The sequence below is a fragment of the Paramisgurnus dabryanus genome, chromosome 9 (assembly GCF_030506205.2).
Source record: "Paramisgurnus dabryanus chromosome 9, PD_genome_1.1, whole genome shotgun sequence".
Taxonomy (NCBI): domain Eukaryota; kingdom Metazoa; phylum Chordata; class Actinopteri; order Cypriniformes; family Cobitidae; genus Paramisgurnus; species Paramisgurnus dabryanus.
In genome coordinates, this window is record NC_133345.1 from 32,489,242 (window position 1) to 32,510,638 (window position 21,397).

General features: G+C 38.4%; 3 protein-coding genes across 4 annotated transcripts in view; 1 reads left to right on the forward strand and 2 right to left on the reverse strand.

Annotated features, from left to right (window-relative positions):
* The window catches only part of LOC135739857 (leucine-rich repeat-containing protein 49), a 40,477-nt gene extending 24,498 nt beyond the window's left edge, over positions 1-15,979 (reverse strand). The window contains exon 1 of the mRNA XM_073815800.1: positions 15,794-15,979. The gene's annotated coding sequence lies outside the window, so the exon portion shown is untranslated. The remainder of the gene's footprint in view (positions 1-15,793) is intronic.
* larp6a (La ribonucleoprotein 6, translational regulator a) lies at positions 3,031-10,226 on the forward strand. The gene is made up of 3 exons (XM_065283828.2): positions 3,031-3,829; positions 6,651-6,849; positions 8,426-10,226. Exons 1-3 carry the CDS (start codon positions 3,258-3,260, stop codon positions 9,515-9,517), a joined length of 1,863 nt encoding a protein of 620 aa, XP_065139900.2. The 5' UTR covers positions 3,031-3,257; the 3' UTR covers positions 9,518-10,226.
* An 877-nt stretch (positions 15,980-16,856) lies between the features above and the next one.
* Positions 16,857-20,685, reverse strand: tm2d3 (TM2 domain containing 3). Of its 2 annotated transcripts, none has more exons than XM_065257929.2 (6): positions 20,525-20,685; positions 20,248-20,343; positions 20,000-20,160; positions 18,901-19,075; positions 18,355-18,430; positions 16,857-17,523 (listed from the first exon to the last, which is right to left on the reverse strand). In XM_065257929.2, the coding sequence occupies exons 1-6, from the start codon at positions 20,631-20,633 to the stop codon at positions 17,358-17,360; spliced, it is 783 nt and encodes a 260-aa protein (XP_065114001.1). In that variant the 5' UTR covers positions 20,634-20,685; the 3' UTR covers positions 16,857-17,357. The 2 variants fall into 2 exon arrangements, with proteins under 2 accessions (XP_065114001.1, XP_065113999.1); XM_065257927.2 differs by having other exon boundaries at positions 20,000-20,163; positions 20,525-20,683.
* Positions 20,686-21,397: the final 712 nt, after the last annotated feature.

The following is a 21,397-nucleotide window of genomic DNA, read 5'->3' on the forward strand; positions in this document are numbered from 1 at the left end:
TTTAGCAGTCTTCCCGCGCAATCCCACAATCCACCCAGAGAGGTTACTCTTTATTTTTAAGTTTGATTATTAAGTAAAAATCAAACCAGTTTGATAGAGGCATGGTATTTTACAAAGGCGTGTATTCTACAAAAAGTTTAATTGTTGTGTTCTTAAATACATACACTCACCTAAAGGATTATTAGGAACACCATACTAATACTGTGTTCGACACCCTTTCACCTTCAGAACTGCCTTAATTCTACGTGGCATTGATTCAACAAGGTGCTGAAAGCATTCTTTAGAAATGTTGGCCCATATTGATAGGATAGCATCTTGAAGTTGATGGAGATTTGTGGGATGCACATTCCAGCACATCTCAAAGATGCTCTATTGGGTTGAGATCTGGTGACTGTGGGGGCCATTTTAGTACAGTGAACTCATTGTCATGTTCAAGAAACCAATTTGAAATGATTCGAGCTTCGTGACATGGTGCATTATCCTGCTGAAAGTAGCCATCAGAGGGTGGGTATGGTGGTCATGAAGGGATGGACATGGTCAGAAACAATGCTTAGGTAGGCAGTGGCATTTAAACGATGCCCAATTGGCACTAAGGGGCCTTAAGTGTGCCAAGAAATCCCCCGCACCATTACACCACCACCAGCAGCCTGCACAGTGGTAACAAGACATGATGGATCCATGTTCTCATTCTGTTTACGCCAAATTTTGCCTGTAACATCTGAATGCCTCATCAGAAATCGAGACTCATCAGACCAGGCAACATTTTTCCAGTCTTCAACTGTCCAATTTTGATGAGCTCATGCAAATTGTAGCCTCTTTTTCCTATTTGAAGTGGAGAGGAGTGGTACCCGGTGGGGTCTTCTGCTGTTGTAGCCCATCCGCCTCAAGGTTGTGCGTGTTGTGGCAAATTTTGTTTTTGCATACCCCGGTTGTAACGAGTGGTTATTTCAGTCAAAGTTGCTCTTCTATTAGCTTGAATCAGTCGACCTCTGACCTCTAGCATCAACAAGGCATTTCCACCCACAGGACTGCCGCATACTGGATGTTTTCTCTTTTCACACCATTCTTTGTAAACCCTAGAAATGGTTGTGTGTGAAAATCCCAGTAACTGAGCAGATTGTGAAATACTCATACCGGCCCGTCTGACACCAACAACCATGCCACGCTCAAAATTGCTTAAATCACCTTTCTTTCCCATTCTGACATTCGGTTTGGAGTTCAGGAGATTGTCTTGACCAGGACCACACCTCTAAATGCATTGAAGCAACTGCCATGTGATTGGTTGATTAGATAATTGCATTAATCAGATATTGAACAGGTGTTCCTAATAATCCTTTAGGTTAGTTTATATATTTGTGTGACTGTAGTCGTATGTACGTGAGTCTAGTGAGATGGGAACAACACTGTTTAAAGTTTCCAAAACACAGACAGTGCTGCTACATATATTTATAAAAATACAAATAGACTTCCTCTTACTAAAATACCAACAATCCAGTGTAAAATATGAAAAAGGTCAAGTATGAATTCTTATATGTTAAGGTGAAAATTTGCTGCATATGGTATGAAATGTTGTATTCTTTTTTAGTTCTTGTCTGCTTCTTTTCGGTCAATCTCACAATCTTAATATTGTGATATGATTATATTCTTTATTAACTAAAACATTTAGTAAAATCATAAGTAGACTGTCTGAATGGAACATGAAATTTAAATGCATGCATTTCAAAGTGACTTGCATTGCATTTCACCTATATTTTTTGTCAGTGTTTCCTGTGAATCAAGCCAATGACCTTTGCGTGAAAGCATACTGCTCTACTAACTGAGATTCAGGAATACAACACACTTGTTACTCACATGTGATGTGAACCAATCGGTCTAAATAAGATTCACAACAACAACAACAAAACCCTCAAAAAAACACGTAGAATTAGTCTTTAAATGAATTGAAAACATCACAGGGAGCAGATCTGATACGAACCTCCAGCCCTGGGTCTATATGATAAAGATACAGTATACGGGTTAATGTGAAATCTCTGTGTGATTTCCTGCATCTGTTTATCATTATGGCTGAGAGCAGTGATGTAACCAAATGTTCAACATTCAGGGAGGTGAGGATTGGTTAGTAAAAACCCATTAAACCGCTCTCTGCCATGGTGCTGTCATTGTGATGGGTTTCATGTCAAGCATTATAAAATATTTACCTGAAAAACATAACATTTGCATCCTCCCTGGTTGTTTTATAGACAATAATTGCATCCATTTTTATAAACGCCCTTGCTATGAATGAGGATGTTTATTATTGTTTTCCTAGTAATGCACTCATTCACATTATCCTGACCAGGCAGTTCCCCAGGGTTCAATGTCTATAAATACTCCAGCTGAAAAAAGACTCGGGGAAAGGAGGGAGGATATTGCTGCATTTACCCAAACACAGACACATAATATTCAGTAATCGTTCAACAGATGAGAAAAACTTGATGATGATGATGGAGCACACTGAAAGCCACCTCTGACACAGGTGTATATACGATAGTTTTGGTGCATTCTCTGCTGTGTCCATGATTTCAGTTTAAGTGCATTTTTCTTTGTGTCACGGCTCCTTTCAGACTTTTACACACAATGCAGCTGCAAATAAAAGCTATAGCAGATAAATTTCTTTGTCTGCGAGTTTTTATTGCTGCCAGACTGCGGTTTATCTCAGGTGACATTATCATCAGTATGCGAGACACGAGTGTGACGTCTCGCAGCAGCGTTACGTCACTCCCGACTGGACTCAACAAACGGAACATCAAGCACTTTGGCGCTGAATGACTCACTGACACCGTGACGTCACACAGTAACCTTAACACAGGAACTCAAATGAACTGAGATAAGATGTAAACATTTGTGCTTAAAAACAGATATAGGTATGGATGAGTAGAACACATTTATTTACACACTATCCATATGTAATATTGTTTTATAAAATGCCTATTCAAAGCATTTATATGTAGCCTATGCTATGTTATATAAAAATAAACATAACTTATATTTGTATGTATGTAGGCCTATTATTAAACATTATCTTATATATTTTATTATAAAAAATTAATGAGATGATAAGCAAATGTTTGTTTTGTCAAGCTCATTATCCCGCGTACAGGTGCGTCGCGCGCTTTAATTGATCGCCGTTTGTTATTTTACTGATTGTCTTCACGTGAACCGATCAATATGTTTGTCAATATAAATGCTTTAACGATGCGCTCGCCGCCTCTCTAGTAATGAGAAAAGCAAGCGAAGTAATGTCCGCTGTTCTCAACGCGCTCCTGCGGTGCGTCGCGTTCCTGCTGCCGCCCTCTTGGCTTCAGTTTTGCTGGTGGGTTGGGGAGGCGTCATGGCCCAATCCCAGAGCGCGATTCAAACACACAAAGCCTCTTACATATGAGGAAGTAGCAGCTGAAGACGACGCCAAACCCGAGCCCGTCCCCTCCTCCGACATCCCCGCGTCGGATCGCTCTCCGTGGCGCAGATTGTGGCCGCTGTGTTCCGCCGCCGAGCGCATCCTGACGGCTCCCTTCGCTCTCCACAAGCGCTCGGGAAGTTTCTATCCGGCTTGCGGCGTTGTCCTTGGCTCTCCGTTGAGCGCAGACACTACCGGAGGCGCGGAAGAGGAAGCGGCGATCATGAGCGTCACCACCGAGCACCAGGCACAGGAGTTGCGGGAGATGAGCGCGCAGGTGACGATCACTGTCGCGATCCAGGCTGCGGAGGACGAGGAACCGTCAGCCAACACCGGCGAGCTCAACACGGGCAGCGGCAGCGACGACGACATCACAGCACACGATAAATCCAGGTATGGCAACCTCATTTACATATCGAGAAGATATTTCAAACTGATTGAGTAATGTACACTCACACACTCTTCTCTCAATGGTTTTCTTACTGATTAAAGTGTAAAGTACTCTGATTCTTAAACACTCGCAGAAACTTCTTAATCTTTTGTCTTTATCTTCTTGCTAAGATTTTTGGCTTATTTCTAAATATCTTTTAATTGAGGATCTCTTTAAAGGTCAATATTGACATCTTTCAATGTTTATATGAACAATTGAAACAATTTGTCCCTCACACCACCCATCTAGTGATATAAATAGTTTGACTCAGTGTTAATGTAATTGTAAATGTACTGAATCTGTCTATTATTTCAGTGTTGTGTGTATTGAGCAGTCTTCAACAGGTTCCTGCCTTCAGTCAAACACACAGGAATGGAGCTTAACCTGTCGCTCTGCTTTACTGTTTGACAGGCCACACGAGTACTCATCTGTAGATTTACAATGGCTGAGTATGAGAACTACAGAGAAAGATGGCTAATGTTATATAAATTATATGTGTGATATGTTTATACACAGATATAGGCAACTTGTGTATGTTGCGTATAGTGAGGATCGGCACAGGAAGGCAACTGAATATAATTTAAACGACAATTGATTTAAACGAGTTAAGAGTATGAACTAGGGCTGTGCAATTAATCGTTTTTCCTTTTTAATTTCAACTTTTGCTTCAAACAATTACAAAAACAAGATAATTGAGGTAAAACAATGATTGTGCGATTTAAAATACAAATCACTTGCTGTAGGACTGATGTGTTTGTAAGGCACTTTGAAGGCACCACTGCTTTGACACGTGTATTCTATTGCAACACTTACTCAGAGGTGGAAAGGGTAGCCAAAAACTCAAGTAGAAATCATGATTTTTTTTTAAATTTACTTGAGTAAAAGTAAAGTATGCAATGAAAAGAATACTCAAGTAGCGAGTTACTAGTTACATATATCAATTCGTTCAAACTGATTCGCAAACCAATTCAAAACCTTTGGCCCGTTTGCTTTGTAAAGAATCGACTCAAACGAGTCATTAAATCGCGAATGCCGCAGAAACACGAGGCTGCAAATTTGAAATAAAACGCACATTTTGCAATGATTTAAAATACAGTAATGAAGGAACGCCGCACAGACTAACAAAGTAAAAGTACAAATTTCCCATTAAAAATATACTCGAGTAAAAGTACTCTTTTAAATGTACTCTTAAGATTACATATTTTTCCAAAATCTTACTCAAGTAAATGTTCCTTTCAACCTTAGCACTTACTTTATGAGAGTATGCATTTATTTAACCTTTTATTGTCAGAGTTATCATGTTAAATATTTGATTTATAATCAATCGCAATTATTATAAAATAGGGCTGTCAAAAGATTAATCACGATTAATCGCATACAAAATAAGTTTGTGTTTGCATAATATATATTTGTATATCATGTGTACATATTTTTGATATACGATATCAATTATATCAAAATTTAAATAAATGTATATACATGTAAATGTTTCTAAAATGCATGCATTCATGTGTGTTTATTTATATATACAAAATAATTACACACAGTGCACACACACACACATTATGCAAACACACTTTCATTTTGTATGCGATTAATCATGATTAATCTTTTGACAACCCTATTATAAAACAATAAAATTTAAATGAAATGATGATCACAATTATGATTTTGTTAAATAAGTGTTGGAGTTTTTTTCCAGAATAATCATGATTATGATCTTACTCGTAATCGAGCAGCCCTAGTATGAACTCCACATCACTGAAATTAATCTGCAATATTTATAATTTAAATCAAAATGCTGTAGGTTATGGACACTTATTTTTTATCCAAGAGAACACATTGACTGATGTCAGTAATCTCAAAATGTCCAAATATTGATCTAAAAATGTTTCCCTTTGGTTTGTACACCCACTGACCATAGACTTCATACAGTTATCTTCTGGAGCGCAGTGAACTTTGTTCGTCTCTGTTGACTTCAGGTCAGTTTATCGCTGATGACCTATTGAGTCATTTTTCACTTAGTGCTAGAAAGAGTTGGTGAGAATAATAAATGTTCAGTTTTGTTTCTCTGAGCGTTTGCTGTCACAGCCCACGAGCTACTGTCTTTATTGTTATAAAGCACTAATGAGTCTCGCTGATGCTGCTATTGTGTTTGAGCTTCAGGAGGATGATGATGATGATGATGATGTTCTTCTGGAGTTTGAAGGGCTTCCCTGTCTGTTGGAGAGCTGTCTGTCTCTACATGTCCACTGAATCTCTCCACATGAGCGGCCGTGTGTTTTAAAGGGTGTGGGTTAGAAGTTGATGAGTCATCAGTTTAATTTAATTTCTGAAGGTTATTTTTAGCAGATGGATGGGTAATAATCTTAGGACATAATCTCATTGAGACTGCAGTGCTGTAGAGGATAAAGATTAAGATGGTACAGAATTTGTTTTCTGCAGGATGAATGTCCTTTTGTCTCTCTCTCTCTCTGTCTGTCTGTCTTTCTCTTTCTGTCTGTCTGTCTCTCTCTGGAGATCAGCAGGCTGCTGCAGCTCACCATGTGTTCAGCAGTCATGTGCTGTAGTCAGATGGAGCGTCTCTACCCGGCGTGTGTTGGTGTTTGTGGGCAGTGAGCCGTGATGCTCATGTTTTTGCACAGGCTGTTGTATTGTGGGGGAATCAGAGATTTTAAGAGGGATGAGAAGAAGCAGACGGACTCCCTGTTTGCGGGGTCATGCTGCCAAACAAACAGAGATTCTGCTGTTAAAGCGATTGGTTATTCTTGTGCTCTTTTCCAGTGGTGCCGGTACCAGTGGTGGGGAACTCGAAGAGGAGAGCTGGCAACCTCCTGATCCAGAGTTGATCCAGAAACTGGTGGCACAGATTGAGTATTATCTGTCTGATGAGAACCTGGAGCACGACGCCTTCCTGCTCAAACACGTTCGTCGCAATAAGCTCGGCTTCGTCAGTGTAAAACTGCTCACCTCTTTTAAAAAGGTAAGACCCAATCAGATCCTTTCTCTTAAGAGTTTATGGGGTCCTTCTCAATATGCTTTCTCGCTCCTACATTCTACAACTTTGAAAGCGATCAAGCTCCACCATCATGTAGGACATCTCAATTTTTTAGTTGTACCACAAGGAGGCTTCTTGAGGAGTCGAGAGTGAGGATAGACAAGTGTACCCATGTAGAAGTTTTTTTTATCAACTAAACCTGACGCCTGTATAAATCTCCTCCCCTTCACATACAAGTGCGATTTTTACTTAATGCTTCATCTTCTCCATTCTCGCGTGGAAGCGAGGATGCACAAATAAGAATTAAGCACCCATGATGTTTGTCTATCAGCTGTGAGCTCATTTGTAAGACACACCAGAAGCCTGCTTGTGTTTTACATCTGCTTTGTATTCTGATAGAAGAGCTGAAACACTACCAGAATAAGTTGAAATCACAGTGACCTGTGGCTTCTTACAGATGAATATACAGTTAATCTGAAAGCATGAGCATGTAAAATAAATTTATCAACATCTTACATTTTTTATAACTCCAGGTAAAGCCTTTTATATGTGCTATAAATGGAGGCAAGCAAAATCCTGGTGATAAATACAATAAAAGTGTTTTTCCACTCATGTTCATGATTGTGAAGAACTGCAGGAGACATACACTTTCTTCATCATCATCAACATATCACTGTATCCGCTCTAGATCATAATCACTTCAAGGAACAACAAAATTGAAACGCGCAGGCTCTTTGGATGATTTTCACTTGTTAAGTACCATGGTTGTTAAAAAATGCAAAAACAGACATGCATGAAAATGTGGACGTTTGCAAATGTTGACCTCATTGAATTTCTCTGTAGTAAGATTTAACCAACACCGTCTAAACAGCACCACATGCTCTCAGAAAAAGATACAGTAGAAGACACTGTGACTTCAACAATCTCAAACTTCAAATCAGAAGCCAACATCCATCCATCAATCAGAGACATCGCTGTTACCATAGAAACTAAAATTATGTTCAGAAGTTAAGCAGTTCTGCCCATTCCCACGTGGTATTATGGAGATGTGTTTATTTCATTGCACATTGTTCTTTACTTGTCTCTTTGTATATATGAAGATTTTAAAGTAAAATCAATTTTGGTTTGATACTTGTTATCAGTCTAGGTGACTCTTGTCTGTGTATGTAAAGAATTTAAATTTAAACACGCTAAACACATATTTTGAAATGCACGTGACGAGCTTCGCATCGTGCGCCCTCAAAAAAAGTCACCATCCAACAAATTTTTATACAAAAATTATTACAACTAACCCTGTTTTTCAGATTGTTGGACACTGGAGATAAAAACATCAGTGCTGTTTTCAGTGTTTTATTGAAGAAATGATTGACAAAGCTAACAATGAATTTGTATACTGTGTTTAAAATCATCTGAAGAGATTGTGAGAAAATGACACGAGAACATTTCTGTAGATTTTAGACAAAGGATGACCACATTAGACCACATTAGATGAGTGTCTTAATAGGACTAATGGTCACAACTGATGTGAAGGTTAAAAATAGTTTCTCTCTCTCTCCGTCAGGTAAAGCATTTGACACGGGACTGGAGAACCACAGCGTACGCCCTGCAGCACTCAAACCTCCTGGAACTGAATGATGAGGGCCGCAAGGTGCGTCGCAGGGCAACTGTACCGGTCTTTGCCAGCGAGTCCTTGCCGAGTCGCATGCTGCTGCTCAGTGAACTGAAGCGCTGGCCGGAGCTGGGCGTGGCTCTAGGCGGAGAGGTAAACAACGGTGCGGGTCCGACCCAGCAGGAGCGGCTGATGGAGCTTCTGCTGAAGGCGTTTGGAAACTACGGTTCGATCGCCTCTGTGCGAGTACTCAAACCTGGCAAAGACCTGCCGGCCGATCTGAAGAAACTCAGCGGGCGCTACTCTCAGCTGGGCACGGAGGAATGCGCCATTGTGGAGTTCGAAGAGGTGGAGGCCGCCATGAAAGCCCACGAGGCGGTCGGGGGAGAGGGGGGTGACCAGGGGCCACTGGGCCTGAAAGTAGTCCTGATCGGCACCAAGCCACCAAAGAAAAAGGTACCAAAAGAAAGGCAAAGAGAAGAGGGCGGAGGCATTCGGAAGAGTCGCTCTCTCAACAGCCGCGTACGGGAGCTGCAATATCACGGCGACGACTCTGCGGCGAGTTCTTCGGAAACTGAAAGCAATCCCACCTCTCCGCGCTTGGCACGCAAGTCTCGCTCTTGCAACAAGCTCAGCCCCACCAGCGCGGGACCTAACCACCTCAGCCCGGTCGTCTCCCCGCGCACCAGTCCCTGGAGCAGCCCGCGGGCCAGTCCCAACTCCCAGCGTAAGGCCCACCACTCCGGCAAATCTCTTTTGATCAGCGAGGGCAGGTTGAGTCCTGAACCAGGACGCCGTTGGGCGGACTATTCTTCAGACAGCAGTCTAACGCCCTCGGGCAGCCCCTGGGTCCAGCGCAGGAAGCAGGTGGTTAGTCAGGAGAACAGCCCCGTAGGGAGTCCGATGCTTGGCAGAAAGATCCAGAATGCAGATGGTCTTCCCCCTGGTGTAGTGCGGCTACCCAGGGGTCCTGATGGCACGCGCGGGTTTAACTTTTCACCTTCTGGTGGAGACCGAGGCAAGACTGCATCAACCCAAACTTGACATTAAAACTAACTCGCCCCACTCTCATGCCACAAATAACCGTCTTGTTGCTCACTAGACCCTCAAACTCTTGACGCTGTTTGAACTGTCACCATCTCTGTAGGACTGGCCGGTCTCTTATAATGCCTTTATTCTAGATGATGTTTTCGTTTTATATTTCTTAATTTGGCCAGTTTTGGACTTTGGACTTTTGGTATTACAACAATGGAAGCCGTTTTTGAAAGTGTTTACGTTTTAAATTGCCTCATGTTTTTCTTTAATGTTTATAAGGAGATTTAATATAAAAATGGTCCTGGTCCTTATTTGCGCCCAGAAATATTACAGTGTACATCTGTGTAGATGTTGTTTCTGGTTACTTCTGTGTGTGTGTGTGGCTCAAGGTTCAGGCCGTCGGTTCTGATCTCAGTGACACAACATACGGTTTATTTAAATTATGGCTGTAATCTCTGGACCTGCATCACTGGGCCAAATGATGATCCCTAAAGAAATGTTTTATTTACTTTAAATAGTTTATTCTGCTTTTTATTTGAGTGCTTTATTAATTATCTGGGATCTCTGTTTTTTGATTCGAGTCGTCTCGGCTTCCTCGGAGCGCAGTAGACAGTTGAAGAGTGTTTGAGGTTTCTGTCCTGAGCACAAAATGCCCTGAGCTGCACTGAGGCCGTTCACTCTTCTTCCTATTGTACAAATAAATCACTACAGTCACGGATATCTGAAGTGCTGCTTATTTATTCTTATCCAGTCTTCTCTTGCTTTTGGCAGTTTTCTTTTGAATAGTATTATTATTTGCTCTAAAGTTTGTATTTAAAAAAATCAGTGGTTCTCAAATGGATTTGCTTCAACAAATTTTACATCAATATCAAAATGTTCATGTTAACATGTTCCACAGACACCATACGCAAAATTATTCCATATGTTGACAGAATAAAAAACCTTTTTGTATTAAAGGGACAGTTGGTAGGGTTTTAAGTGTTTTATTAGTCAAAATCATGTCTTTATTCATAAATATGTCCATGTGATCTATTTTTTCTTTGTAAGCTTAGAGAATATCTTTTCTTTATTTACATTGAACGGGTAAGTCCAAGGAGGCTTCCATGTCGTTACGCCATACTGATAAACTATAATAGCAGAGAGGGACAAAAAGCACTAGCCTACCAACGCATTTCCACAATGTGTTTTCATTCAGAACACATGAACCAGCTGAAACGGACAAGGAGATCAGTGATTACATAACGGCTACCGTAGTTGCAACAAGCATTTGGAAAAGCGAGGCGCTAGAGAGCACTGGTTGTTTGAATGCAAAATACGATTTCACCACTAGATGGGGTAAATCCTACTTATTGTCCCTTTAATACTCAAGTGTTTTTGAAACGGGCAGGTGTAACATGCTTTAAAGCATTAGTTCACCCCAAAATGAAATTGTCATTAATTACTTTGTCAAAGCTTTTAAGGCCCAGACAAGGCAGTTAATAAAATGCTCCAGGTGACTAAATAACATGAAGTGACAAGAATACTTTTTGTGCCCAAGTCGCTCTCCAACACTTATTCAGCATGTGCGCACATGAAAGCAGCATGTGTTAAACACTGCCGATGTGCAATCAGCCATAGACATAAATGCATAGATGCCTCATTCCGCATCTACTGTACGTGTGTGTATATATATGACTGATGCATGACGTCTGTGTTAAATGTGTGCATGTGCTGCTTTTGTAATTGCACATCGACGAATGTGAGCACCAAAAGTATTCTAATCACTAAATTAAATTAAACAAACAAAAAATATGTACTATTTTAATGTCTTTAACCTCCAAAGACATTTTTTGTTTTGCACCATAATAATTAATTCTGTGTAACTGGAACCTGTTGTACACAAAATGGACAAATACACTGCTTCATGTTATAAGAAATATATTTGGTTTTTATATTTAATTTATTTGGTTCTTCCTAACCCCCAAATAGCTGGTAGAAATCGAAAAAAACAAAAAACAAATCTTGGGTCTTATGAGGTTAATGGTTTTTTAGCCCTTGAAAGGTCTTATGGGTGCTGAAAAACATAAGGGTGAAATATTAATGATAATTTTCATTCTTTGGTGAACTAACCCTTTAATTTCTTTTCGAACTGTGCATGATTATATGATTGTTGGCATATAATTATTTGCCTTCAACGTTGTGAGCCAATCAGAACAGCCTTGCACCCACCACCTGACAAGCACTGATAATAATAAATAAATCATTTGAGTTTGTGTTTCTAAGGTGAATGGTGTTGGATACACAGAGGTCAAACTGCATTACAGTAAATAAATCATCATGTGATATTTTGTCAAACCAGTCATTACTATTAGTATCACTTCATGTCATGTGTAAAATCACGTGTGTGAGTTTAATCTGTGGGCAAGGTGATCATTTGGCCTCACTTCCTCCAAAATAAATCTGAATCAGTGTGAGGCTGTCAGGTTTCTTAGCAACCATCAGATCTCAGCGGGAAGACGCCGGATGCTGAGTTCACTGCAAGTAAATGCACACTTTGGTCTAGTTAGATGAAGTTTTACTGAAGGGAGTACAAATGTGCATCGATGCGGTCGCAAGAGTTCAAACTACAGTTATTACATCAAATTAAAGTCTCTCTTTAAAATGATTTCTGGTCGCAGACTGAGCTTAATTTGCATCTAGAAAATGGACTTTAAATCCGTCTGCAGTATTCAACAATAATTTGCATTCATATTACTAAATGACTTTGCTTTTATCTTCATTTTCATATAATTCATACTGGCCTCAGTATGCATATCAAACAATTACACATCATTTTCCCAAAATGGGATATGTCTGTGTTTTCTTCCAATTACACAGTGTAATGTCCATGTAGCAGAGAGCCAAATTCATCTCAGTAATGGCTTTTGTTGGAAGTCTTTCTCAATTGTTTTTTCCTGTGTATTTCCCAACATATAAAGAAAACTATCAAACCATTTACTTCATTATGGAGATAATAACTTCTATCTTATGGATATCTATTAAGATTACATCATCTTTGAAAAGAGATTTAATCGTGTTCATACACAAGTCTAAAATAAGTCGTCAGCTCTGTGTGAATTGAATATTTGCACACTGTGCAGATCTGTATATTGCCTGTAATATGCATTACTTAATCATTAGTGTGCTGTGTTATATCTCCAATGGATCTGTGAAATGAAATGATAAAGAATCCTAAAGCGTAAACGGGTACGGACACAGAGACCGCTTTAAGCTTATTTTTAGTTTTTCTAAATTTACAATTTGTGACCCTGGACCACAAAACCAACAATACATGGGTCAAAATGATCTATTTTTCTTTTATGCCAAACATCATGTGGATATCAAGTAAAGATCATGTTCCAAAGATTTTTTGTACATTTCCTATTGTAAATACATCAAAAATGTATTTATCATTATATGTGTTGCTAAGGACTTCATTTGGACAAGTGTAAAGGTGAAACTTTTGTAATATTTCGATTTTTTTGCACCCTCAGATTCTAAATATTGTCATATCCTAACAAACCATACATCAATGGAAAGCTTTGTTTTTTGATATTGTATAAATCTAAAAAAAAAATCCAGGGTCTTATTTATAGGTCATTTTTGTTTCATTCTGTTAACTACTGACAACATCTCTGCATCTTTTTGTTAGTTTATCCGGTTTTAGTTTTCTGCAAATAAATGCAAATATAAACATTATTTTTATTAGGAATTTGGCAGTGTTTTCAGATCTTGAATACTGCAAAGAAAACGACTTAAAATTCATTTTAAAACAACACAATACAAATATTTTTGCATGTCTTTTTTAGGCACAATTTAAAAGTGAATATTTGCTGGAATAAAACAGATTTTTTAATAACATCTCTCCTGTGTTTTGGCATGCTCTTAGTCTTTTACATTGCTGTTGGAGGACTTTGTCACTCCTGAGATTTGCTTTTGTTGGAATTCAACAGACGCTGACCTGTAATGAAATGATGAGTAAAGCCAAAACTGGAGGGGTCTCTTCATTTTTTCCACGGCTTTATATACAGTACTGTACATCCTTGAGTAGCAGCGTGTGAAACTCTTTTCCCGGAAGCGCAGCTTTAGTGAGAAATGATAGTTGCAGGGTGATATGCAGCAGAGCCTAACTATCAGCGTCAGTATGTGGGTGTTGCTGGTGGAGGAGTTTCTGAAGATAGAGCTGACATTACAATGACCGTGTGTGTTAAACACTATCAACACTGGGAATCATGAAAGCCATCGAATGCCGTTGGATAGATTTGTTTGTAGGCACTTCTGAAGCCCCACTGCTTTGACAAGTGCAGCCTGTTGCAACACTTACTTAATAAAAAGGTTAAATACACGCATGTTTTCAAAATCACAGAGTAATCGTGTTAAATAACCGTGATTATGATTTCGCCCATAATCGAGCAGCCCTACAGTATATGCATAAAAACACAGTGCATCTCCACTTGACCTTTTATTCCCTTCAGTGTAACGCATGAATCAGAAGTTATATCAGCCTTGATTATTAACATCTGTTCTGACTCAATATTTACTCGTATTTTCACATGCTTGCTAAATTAAACTTGCAAGGAGATGAGCTCATGTGCCAACAATGTGGCATACTGGACTGAAACCACATACTAGTGTAGTAGCCTACACTTCTGCTTCACTTGGACATTGATGTGTTTGCTCAAAAAGAGGAAATTAGTTTTGGGAACAGAACGTCCTGTTGCAGTAAGATGTAGATCGAACAGAACCTCTGAGACCAATCACTATGTTCTTTTTAAAGTTGCTTCAGATAAAGTCCTGTGTTAAAACGTGAAAGAGACGAGCATGTAGAAACACGTTTGTCTGAGTTTGAACACATGACGTGTGATGAATTGGGGTTTTCCCAGTTGAAAAAAGTGAACTAGAGTACACTTAGTTAATGTACTACTTTCATACACCAATTTACTAAATAATATAAAACAAATTATCTTTAGTTCTTTTCAAGATAAACTTAAAGTCGCCATGAAAAAGAATTAGTGATTGTCTTATTTTCCCAGTGGTGACGTATATTCGAGTAAAATGTCTTCTGAAATGAAAAAAGGTAGGGCAGGGCTTAAATTTGTCTATCGAGAATTAATTGGATCGTTTGACGTTGGGTCATGTTTCTATTTGCTAATCTGATTGCTGCAATCTTTTACCTGCAATACCACATGACCGGATGTAAAGAGAGATCGTTTTAAGCATACCCATTATTTACTTAGTACATACTCCTACACCTTCCTCTGTAGAAATAAATGCAGGGGGCGCATTGGCCGCCAAGATGGCGGCCGCGCTGAAACGTCAGCTCCAATGGCCAGCGTCAGTCTGTGAGGCGTATACGTATATAATGTCTATGGTTTCAAGGAGGGGAGGAGGTTTATGATTATGAGAGTACATGATTTTCTTTTAAATAATGAGGATCACAGAATAAAAATACCACAAACAAATGACACTTTTTCATTTCAATTTCATCACAATTTTAAGAACATCCAAGTGAACTGAGCTGCTATTTTGAGATATAAATATCATTAATTTCAATACACTAAATCCAATATCAAGTATCACAAAGTAGAACTATACTTTAACAATTTTATTTGTAGGGTATAACTTTTACACTATTATTTAGCATAAAAACATCAATGTACTACAAATGTACTTGATGGTATTTAAGTGTATTTTCAGTACATTCAAGTACACTTTTTTTACTTATTTTGTGGGTCAGTGTTAAGCGGGTCAAACAATGTTGGATGTTGTGCTGAATGACACATAATATAGTATTATGGTATTTTGGTACTGCAAATAAACAAATTTCATTCATACAATGACAAGAACAGTAAATTACTTTTGAAAAATGAGGGTGTCTTCCTAAGATAGGTCTCTCTAGTGCAGGAGTGGGAAACCCTGGGTCCTGGAGGGCCACTGTCCTGCAGAGTTTAGTTCCAACCCTAACCAAACACACCTGAATTTCATTTCCAAGTAATCTTGAAGACTTGAATTAGATTTTTCAGGTGTGTTTAATTAGGGTTGGAACTAAACTCTGCAGGGCAGTCAGTGGCCCCCCAGGACCAGGGTTCCCCACCCCTTGCTCTAGTGGGTCCTGAAAGGAAAAAGGTTTGGGAACCCCTGATTTAAGACACTGAAATATTCTTAAAGAAAGAAATGAGCTGAATTATGATGAACCATATGATATAGTAGACTATGAATAAAGGAGACAGATTCCAGTGACATTTTATATTCCATAACTGAACTTACATATCAGAGCTGTCTGTGATATTAAGGATCTTGAGCCCTACTCACTCTTTAGACTCCTTGAAGTGTGATGTCTGAAGGGAGTATAACAATTAAATGTTGTTGATAAGGTACTCATTTAAAAACACGCGTCGTTTTCTCCCGGCCCGCCGTGTTTGTTGTCGTTTTCTCCCGCAGTGCTTGTCAATCACTCTCGCGATACTATGATGTCATACAACCACCGGTCTGCGCAGTGCTGCGCGAGGTCACGCACAGCTAATGATGATAAACGATGTAAAAAACTGTCGAATAACACATTAAAGCTGGAACTTTCTCTGGCCAAATATATATTTAATATATGCTAAATATTTTTTGTAGAAAATAAAGCTTTTTTATAAAAAAATATACATTTTTAGTATTATCCTTCATATATTAACATATACTTCAAATTGTTTTACAGGGGCAACAAATAAATTTCTTATTATACAACCCATACGGCAAAAAATATATTTTTCCTGGCCAAAATATCAAAGTTTTATAACAGTATAAAATTTACACGTTTGTGTAAAATTATTGTATATTTTTGAAAATACATTTCACTTTAATCTTTTCAAACCTGTTATGTTAAAAGATTTGTAACATACAAAGTTTTTCTTCCAAATGTGATGTGAATATAAATACTTTAAAATATATTTAAAAATATACAAAAACAATTTTGTGAATATACTTCAGCACATATATTTTTTGTATATTTTGAAATATATTTGAATATATATATTTTTTGCTGTATGGTGTTTCATCAGACTTTAATAAAAGTGAGTTACACACAGAAATATTCAAGGAACAAAAAAATAGCAGTCAAATACTGTAGTAAAAAACTGCTGAAGCCTACATTATTCATTGCTTTCATGACTTAATTTATTTAACAAATAGTTATAACAGAAGTCAGCCATTAGAAAAACCCTTACAGTGCCCAGGACCTTGAAAAAAATTACTTGTTGACGCTACACAGTCAGTCAGTCAGTCAGTCAGTCATCTTAACCACATACCAACCACTGATCCTAACCATGTAACACTTAAATCATAATAAATTCAAACTCACCAAATTAAGTTTATTGATCAGTTAAGATCGCTTCGGTTCTGTAACATTAAAACAATCTGTGAGAAGAGAATAGTTTCTTTCAGACTGCAGTATGTGACCATCAGGAACATATATACACATATATATACACACAACATGAATATTACCATGTTCAAACAATATTTTTTACATCATTCAGATACAAAATGTACATGTTATTCTCTTCAGACTTCACCTTCCTGACTATCTTTAACAGAATTTACATCTTTAGAACTTGCCTTACTTTATCGTCATCATCCTCATCCTCAGCTCAGAAATATGTGTGTGTGTATGTGTTTGTGTGTGAGGGTGATGTTTCTCAGACATGCTGTTGGACACATGAACACACATTCAGAGCAGATGGGAATCCAACGCTGTGGGAGTTTGGACAGCAACATGTGCTAATCAGGATGAAGATCTGGGATAAGAGAGTCATTCAATCTCTAGCCCACAACCCTGCTGAGGACCTCAGATGTACAGAGATCCATCGGCCGGACCCACGTAACCCACTCCTATTAGCAAAACATCAATCAGGGTCCAGATACCCAGACCACCAAAGCTGAAGAGCTTCCCCAAACCTTCTCTCCACTGACCCAGATAGAAGCGGTCCGCTCCAAACCCACCCAAAGTGATGCTGTGGAAATACAGAAACATGACAAAAGAAGCTATAAAAAACAGATAGACAACTGTGAAATATGTGCAACATTCTTTATCATTCAAAGCAGAACTGAAATATATAGAGCAGGATTCGATATCATATTTATAGCCGTAAAGAGTGAACCGAAAACAGAAGCACTGATATGGCCATAGAAAGGTCACATAATCTCTATTCCACAGGATCAAACCATTCATATTTCACTGCTAATGTTTTGTCTTAGCCCTGTTGTGTAGGCTTCAACAAAACAACCCAAATCAGATCATACTGGATACTGGGGCTGGGCAATATTTTGAGTTTTGGTAATATATCTGTATTTTATCCCAGTGGGATATGGGATAAGACAATAGCGTCTCTATCAGTATGGTTTGATATGATCGTCCTTGTTTGCAGTAGAAACTCTGTCAGTAGTGTACACTGAGGTCGGGCATAAGCTTTCTAATGAGCTTGCGTGTTGAGCAGCTGTATAAGTTGAGAAGAAAACCTTGGATTTAAATTTCATTTTAATCATACATCGTTTTAATAAAGGTGATTGTGATCTCATATGATCATTGTAAAAAATACCAATATATTTATCAAATATATGTAGCCACATTCATTTCAAAATCACCACGACATAAATTTAAGTCAATTTCGCCCATCCCTCATCATTATTTATATAATTTTACACAAAAAACACTCAATGCTGTGAGGTGTTTCTGTAGCTCAGTTGGTAGAGCATTGCGTTAGCAGCGCAAATGTTGTGGGTTCGGATCCCAGATAACAGAGATTAAAGACATCTGTGAATAAAGAGTCTGAATGTAAAATCACCTGAGCGCAAGAGCTGTTGACCATTTATATCCTCCAGTCCAGTTACAAAACAAACGCTTGTGAAACACTCGCTTACCTGTGAACACAATAACACACAACACCGTGTCTTCAAAACATAGTCAAGCATTTGTCTCATCTTACAAACAAAGAGAAAAATATTGGAGAATGCCAATCCAAAAACAAAACAATCAAAACATCATCAAATGATTTCACTTCAAATCTGCATAATCCTGTATTTAGATTTTTGCAGAATCCGTTAAACAGCACACCAGCCAGCAAAGGGTTTGCAGAAAAATGTGTTAACAATGAAATGACTTAAGTGACATGTGTGAAAATAAGACATTTCAAACTTTTTCACTGCCTTTAAAGTGAAATTACAAAACCTAAACATAAGAGCCTGATTAAAAATTGCACTTAAGAGAATTTCGGATCTGAACTATCTAACTTTTATTACTGAGTGCACTGTTGCTTAAACTGTGATGTCAAATTAAAGTGAAGAAAATAAATACTAATACAGTGAAATAAATCTGACTGTGTCATGCGCACCCAAACAGTGCACGTGTTCCAGAACTTCACATGTGGCATTATATCGTCTGCGTGGACATGAGACCGTCATACAGCTGGTGGAGTTAGAGCAACGATACTGAGACGAATCCAACTGCCAGCAGAACCGACAGTCCACAGTCAAAGTGAAGTTCTGCTGATGTTCACCTGATTCATTCTGAAACACACACACACACACACACACACACACACACACACACACACACACACACACACACACACACACACAAGACTTTACAAAGAGCAGATTTCAGCTCTTGTATTGAATAACAAAAAAAAATAATCAGACTATCTCCATGTGTAAGTGCTATAATTGGGTCCCCAGTGCTTCTATCAACCTAGAAAATATAATAAAGATCAACCTAGTAACTTAGTTTTGATAAACATTCTCTGCAAGCATGTGAAAAAATAGCTCATTGAAATTTGTCTTATAAGGGGGTCTTATTATAATAATACCACCCCTTAATCTGCACTATCCAACCACAGCACGGCCATTTGCATTTTAAAGGACACACCCAAAAACAGCACATTTTTGCTCACACCTACAAAGTGTCAATTTTAACATGTTACAATAATTTATCTGTGGAGTATTTTTAAGCTAAAACTTCACATATGTACTCTGGGGACACCAAAGATTTATTTTACATATTAAAAGTATTGTGAAATGTCCCCTTTAAACAATCTCACAATAGAAACTAATTAAACATGAAGTTTAAAGGTGGGGTGCATGATCTCTGAAAGCCATTGTTGACATTTGAAGTCACCTAAACAAACACGCCCCTACCCCAATAGAATCTGGACCTTCTTTTGATAGACCCGCCCCACGCATACGCAACCCAGGCAACGATGTTGGTTAGTAGACACACCCCTTACTGCTGATTGGCTACAAGTGTGTTTTGGTACTTGGCCCACCTCCCTTTTTCAAAGGGTTTCTCAAAAATCATGCACCCCACCTTTAACTAGTTAAAGAATAAAATGATAAAGTCTGATTTATATTGCCAATAAACGTTATACTTTTGCACACACAAACACAGGGTGCATGCAGAAATGTCAAAAACATTAAAGTAAGAGTTTGTCTCACCACACAGCGAATGTTTGGTTTGGTGGTGCAGCTGTAGTTTGTAGGTTGGCCGTAAGTGCAGTTGTGCTGATATGAGCAGCTGATACATTCAGCAGGGAGTTTAGTACACAAACCATCACTCGGACATCTCGCTGTGTAGTTTTCTCCACCGACCGCTGACACTACTAAACAAACACATAAATCAACCATACAGAGTGTTCAGTGTGACGCAGTGTTTATAAAGGCAAGTGTGAGGGCTCGAGTCTCACCTGATGACGCTGTCAGAGCCACCGGGCTGCTCATCACAGGGTTCTGTTGGGCTGTGTATGGCGGATCCTGACCCACATGAGGAGAACTCAGATACCCTGACAACAGATTCATGATGTAATGAGATTGATTTAGCGTAATATCTTTGTTACAGTCAGGTCTGTGTGAATAAAAACACCCAATAGTGTTGTTACGTTGTGGATAACATTTCTAAACAAGACACGAGCGTCAGTTTTTGTGTTGTGTAACATGGGATCAGAACCGAACGTGCATTCTTACCGATGACACATCTACAGTAAATATCCAACAGAAGCAGAACTATCATCAGATACGAGCGCATGATGTTCCGTCCGCCTTCAAAAAGCCGATTAAACCCGCTCACAGCCATCCCGAGCCCCCGATTCCCACCTGAACTTCCGTTTACGCTCCTCTGACCTGAACTTCCGCTTGGCTAAACACTTCACAATAGAAGTCCCCTTTCAAAACAATAAATCTGTTATGTTAACTTATTTAGCATTGCAATTAAAAAAAATATATAAATGAAATATAAAAATAAATGTAAAATTATTATGGCGATATAAAATCAAAACACACTTGGGTACTAAATTAACTCAATAAATTGCAATAAAGGAATGGTACCACTGACTGTACTAACATGGTTTTGAGTGTATGATTGGGTGTACCTGGTTACTAAGTAACTAGTTACTGTAATTTAATTATTTCCCCTTAAAAAATTTAAAGTACGGGATTACTCTTATTCTTCCAGTAATATAATTACAGTAACATCTGATGTAATTTAAGTAAATAATGTATATGGACTGTTATATATATATATATATATATATATATATATAAATATTTATATAAAAATAAAAATGCATGTTTTTATGTACCCTTCTCACTTTAAATACTTAAAGAGTAACTAAACCCTAAACCAACTTTTTTTAGTTAATGATCTGTAAGAATGGGGTTTTATTAGTGCTGTTCATTGATTTTAGTAAGTTTTTTGACATTTGGATATAAAGTGTTTCAATAATACAATATATGGTGTAAAAACGTCTGAGTGCTGCCCTCTTCAGGTTAAACGGTGGCTACTGCAGTTGAATTTTCCTATTGGATGTTGGGTCCAAAAAATGACTCGTGACGTAACAG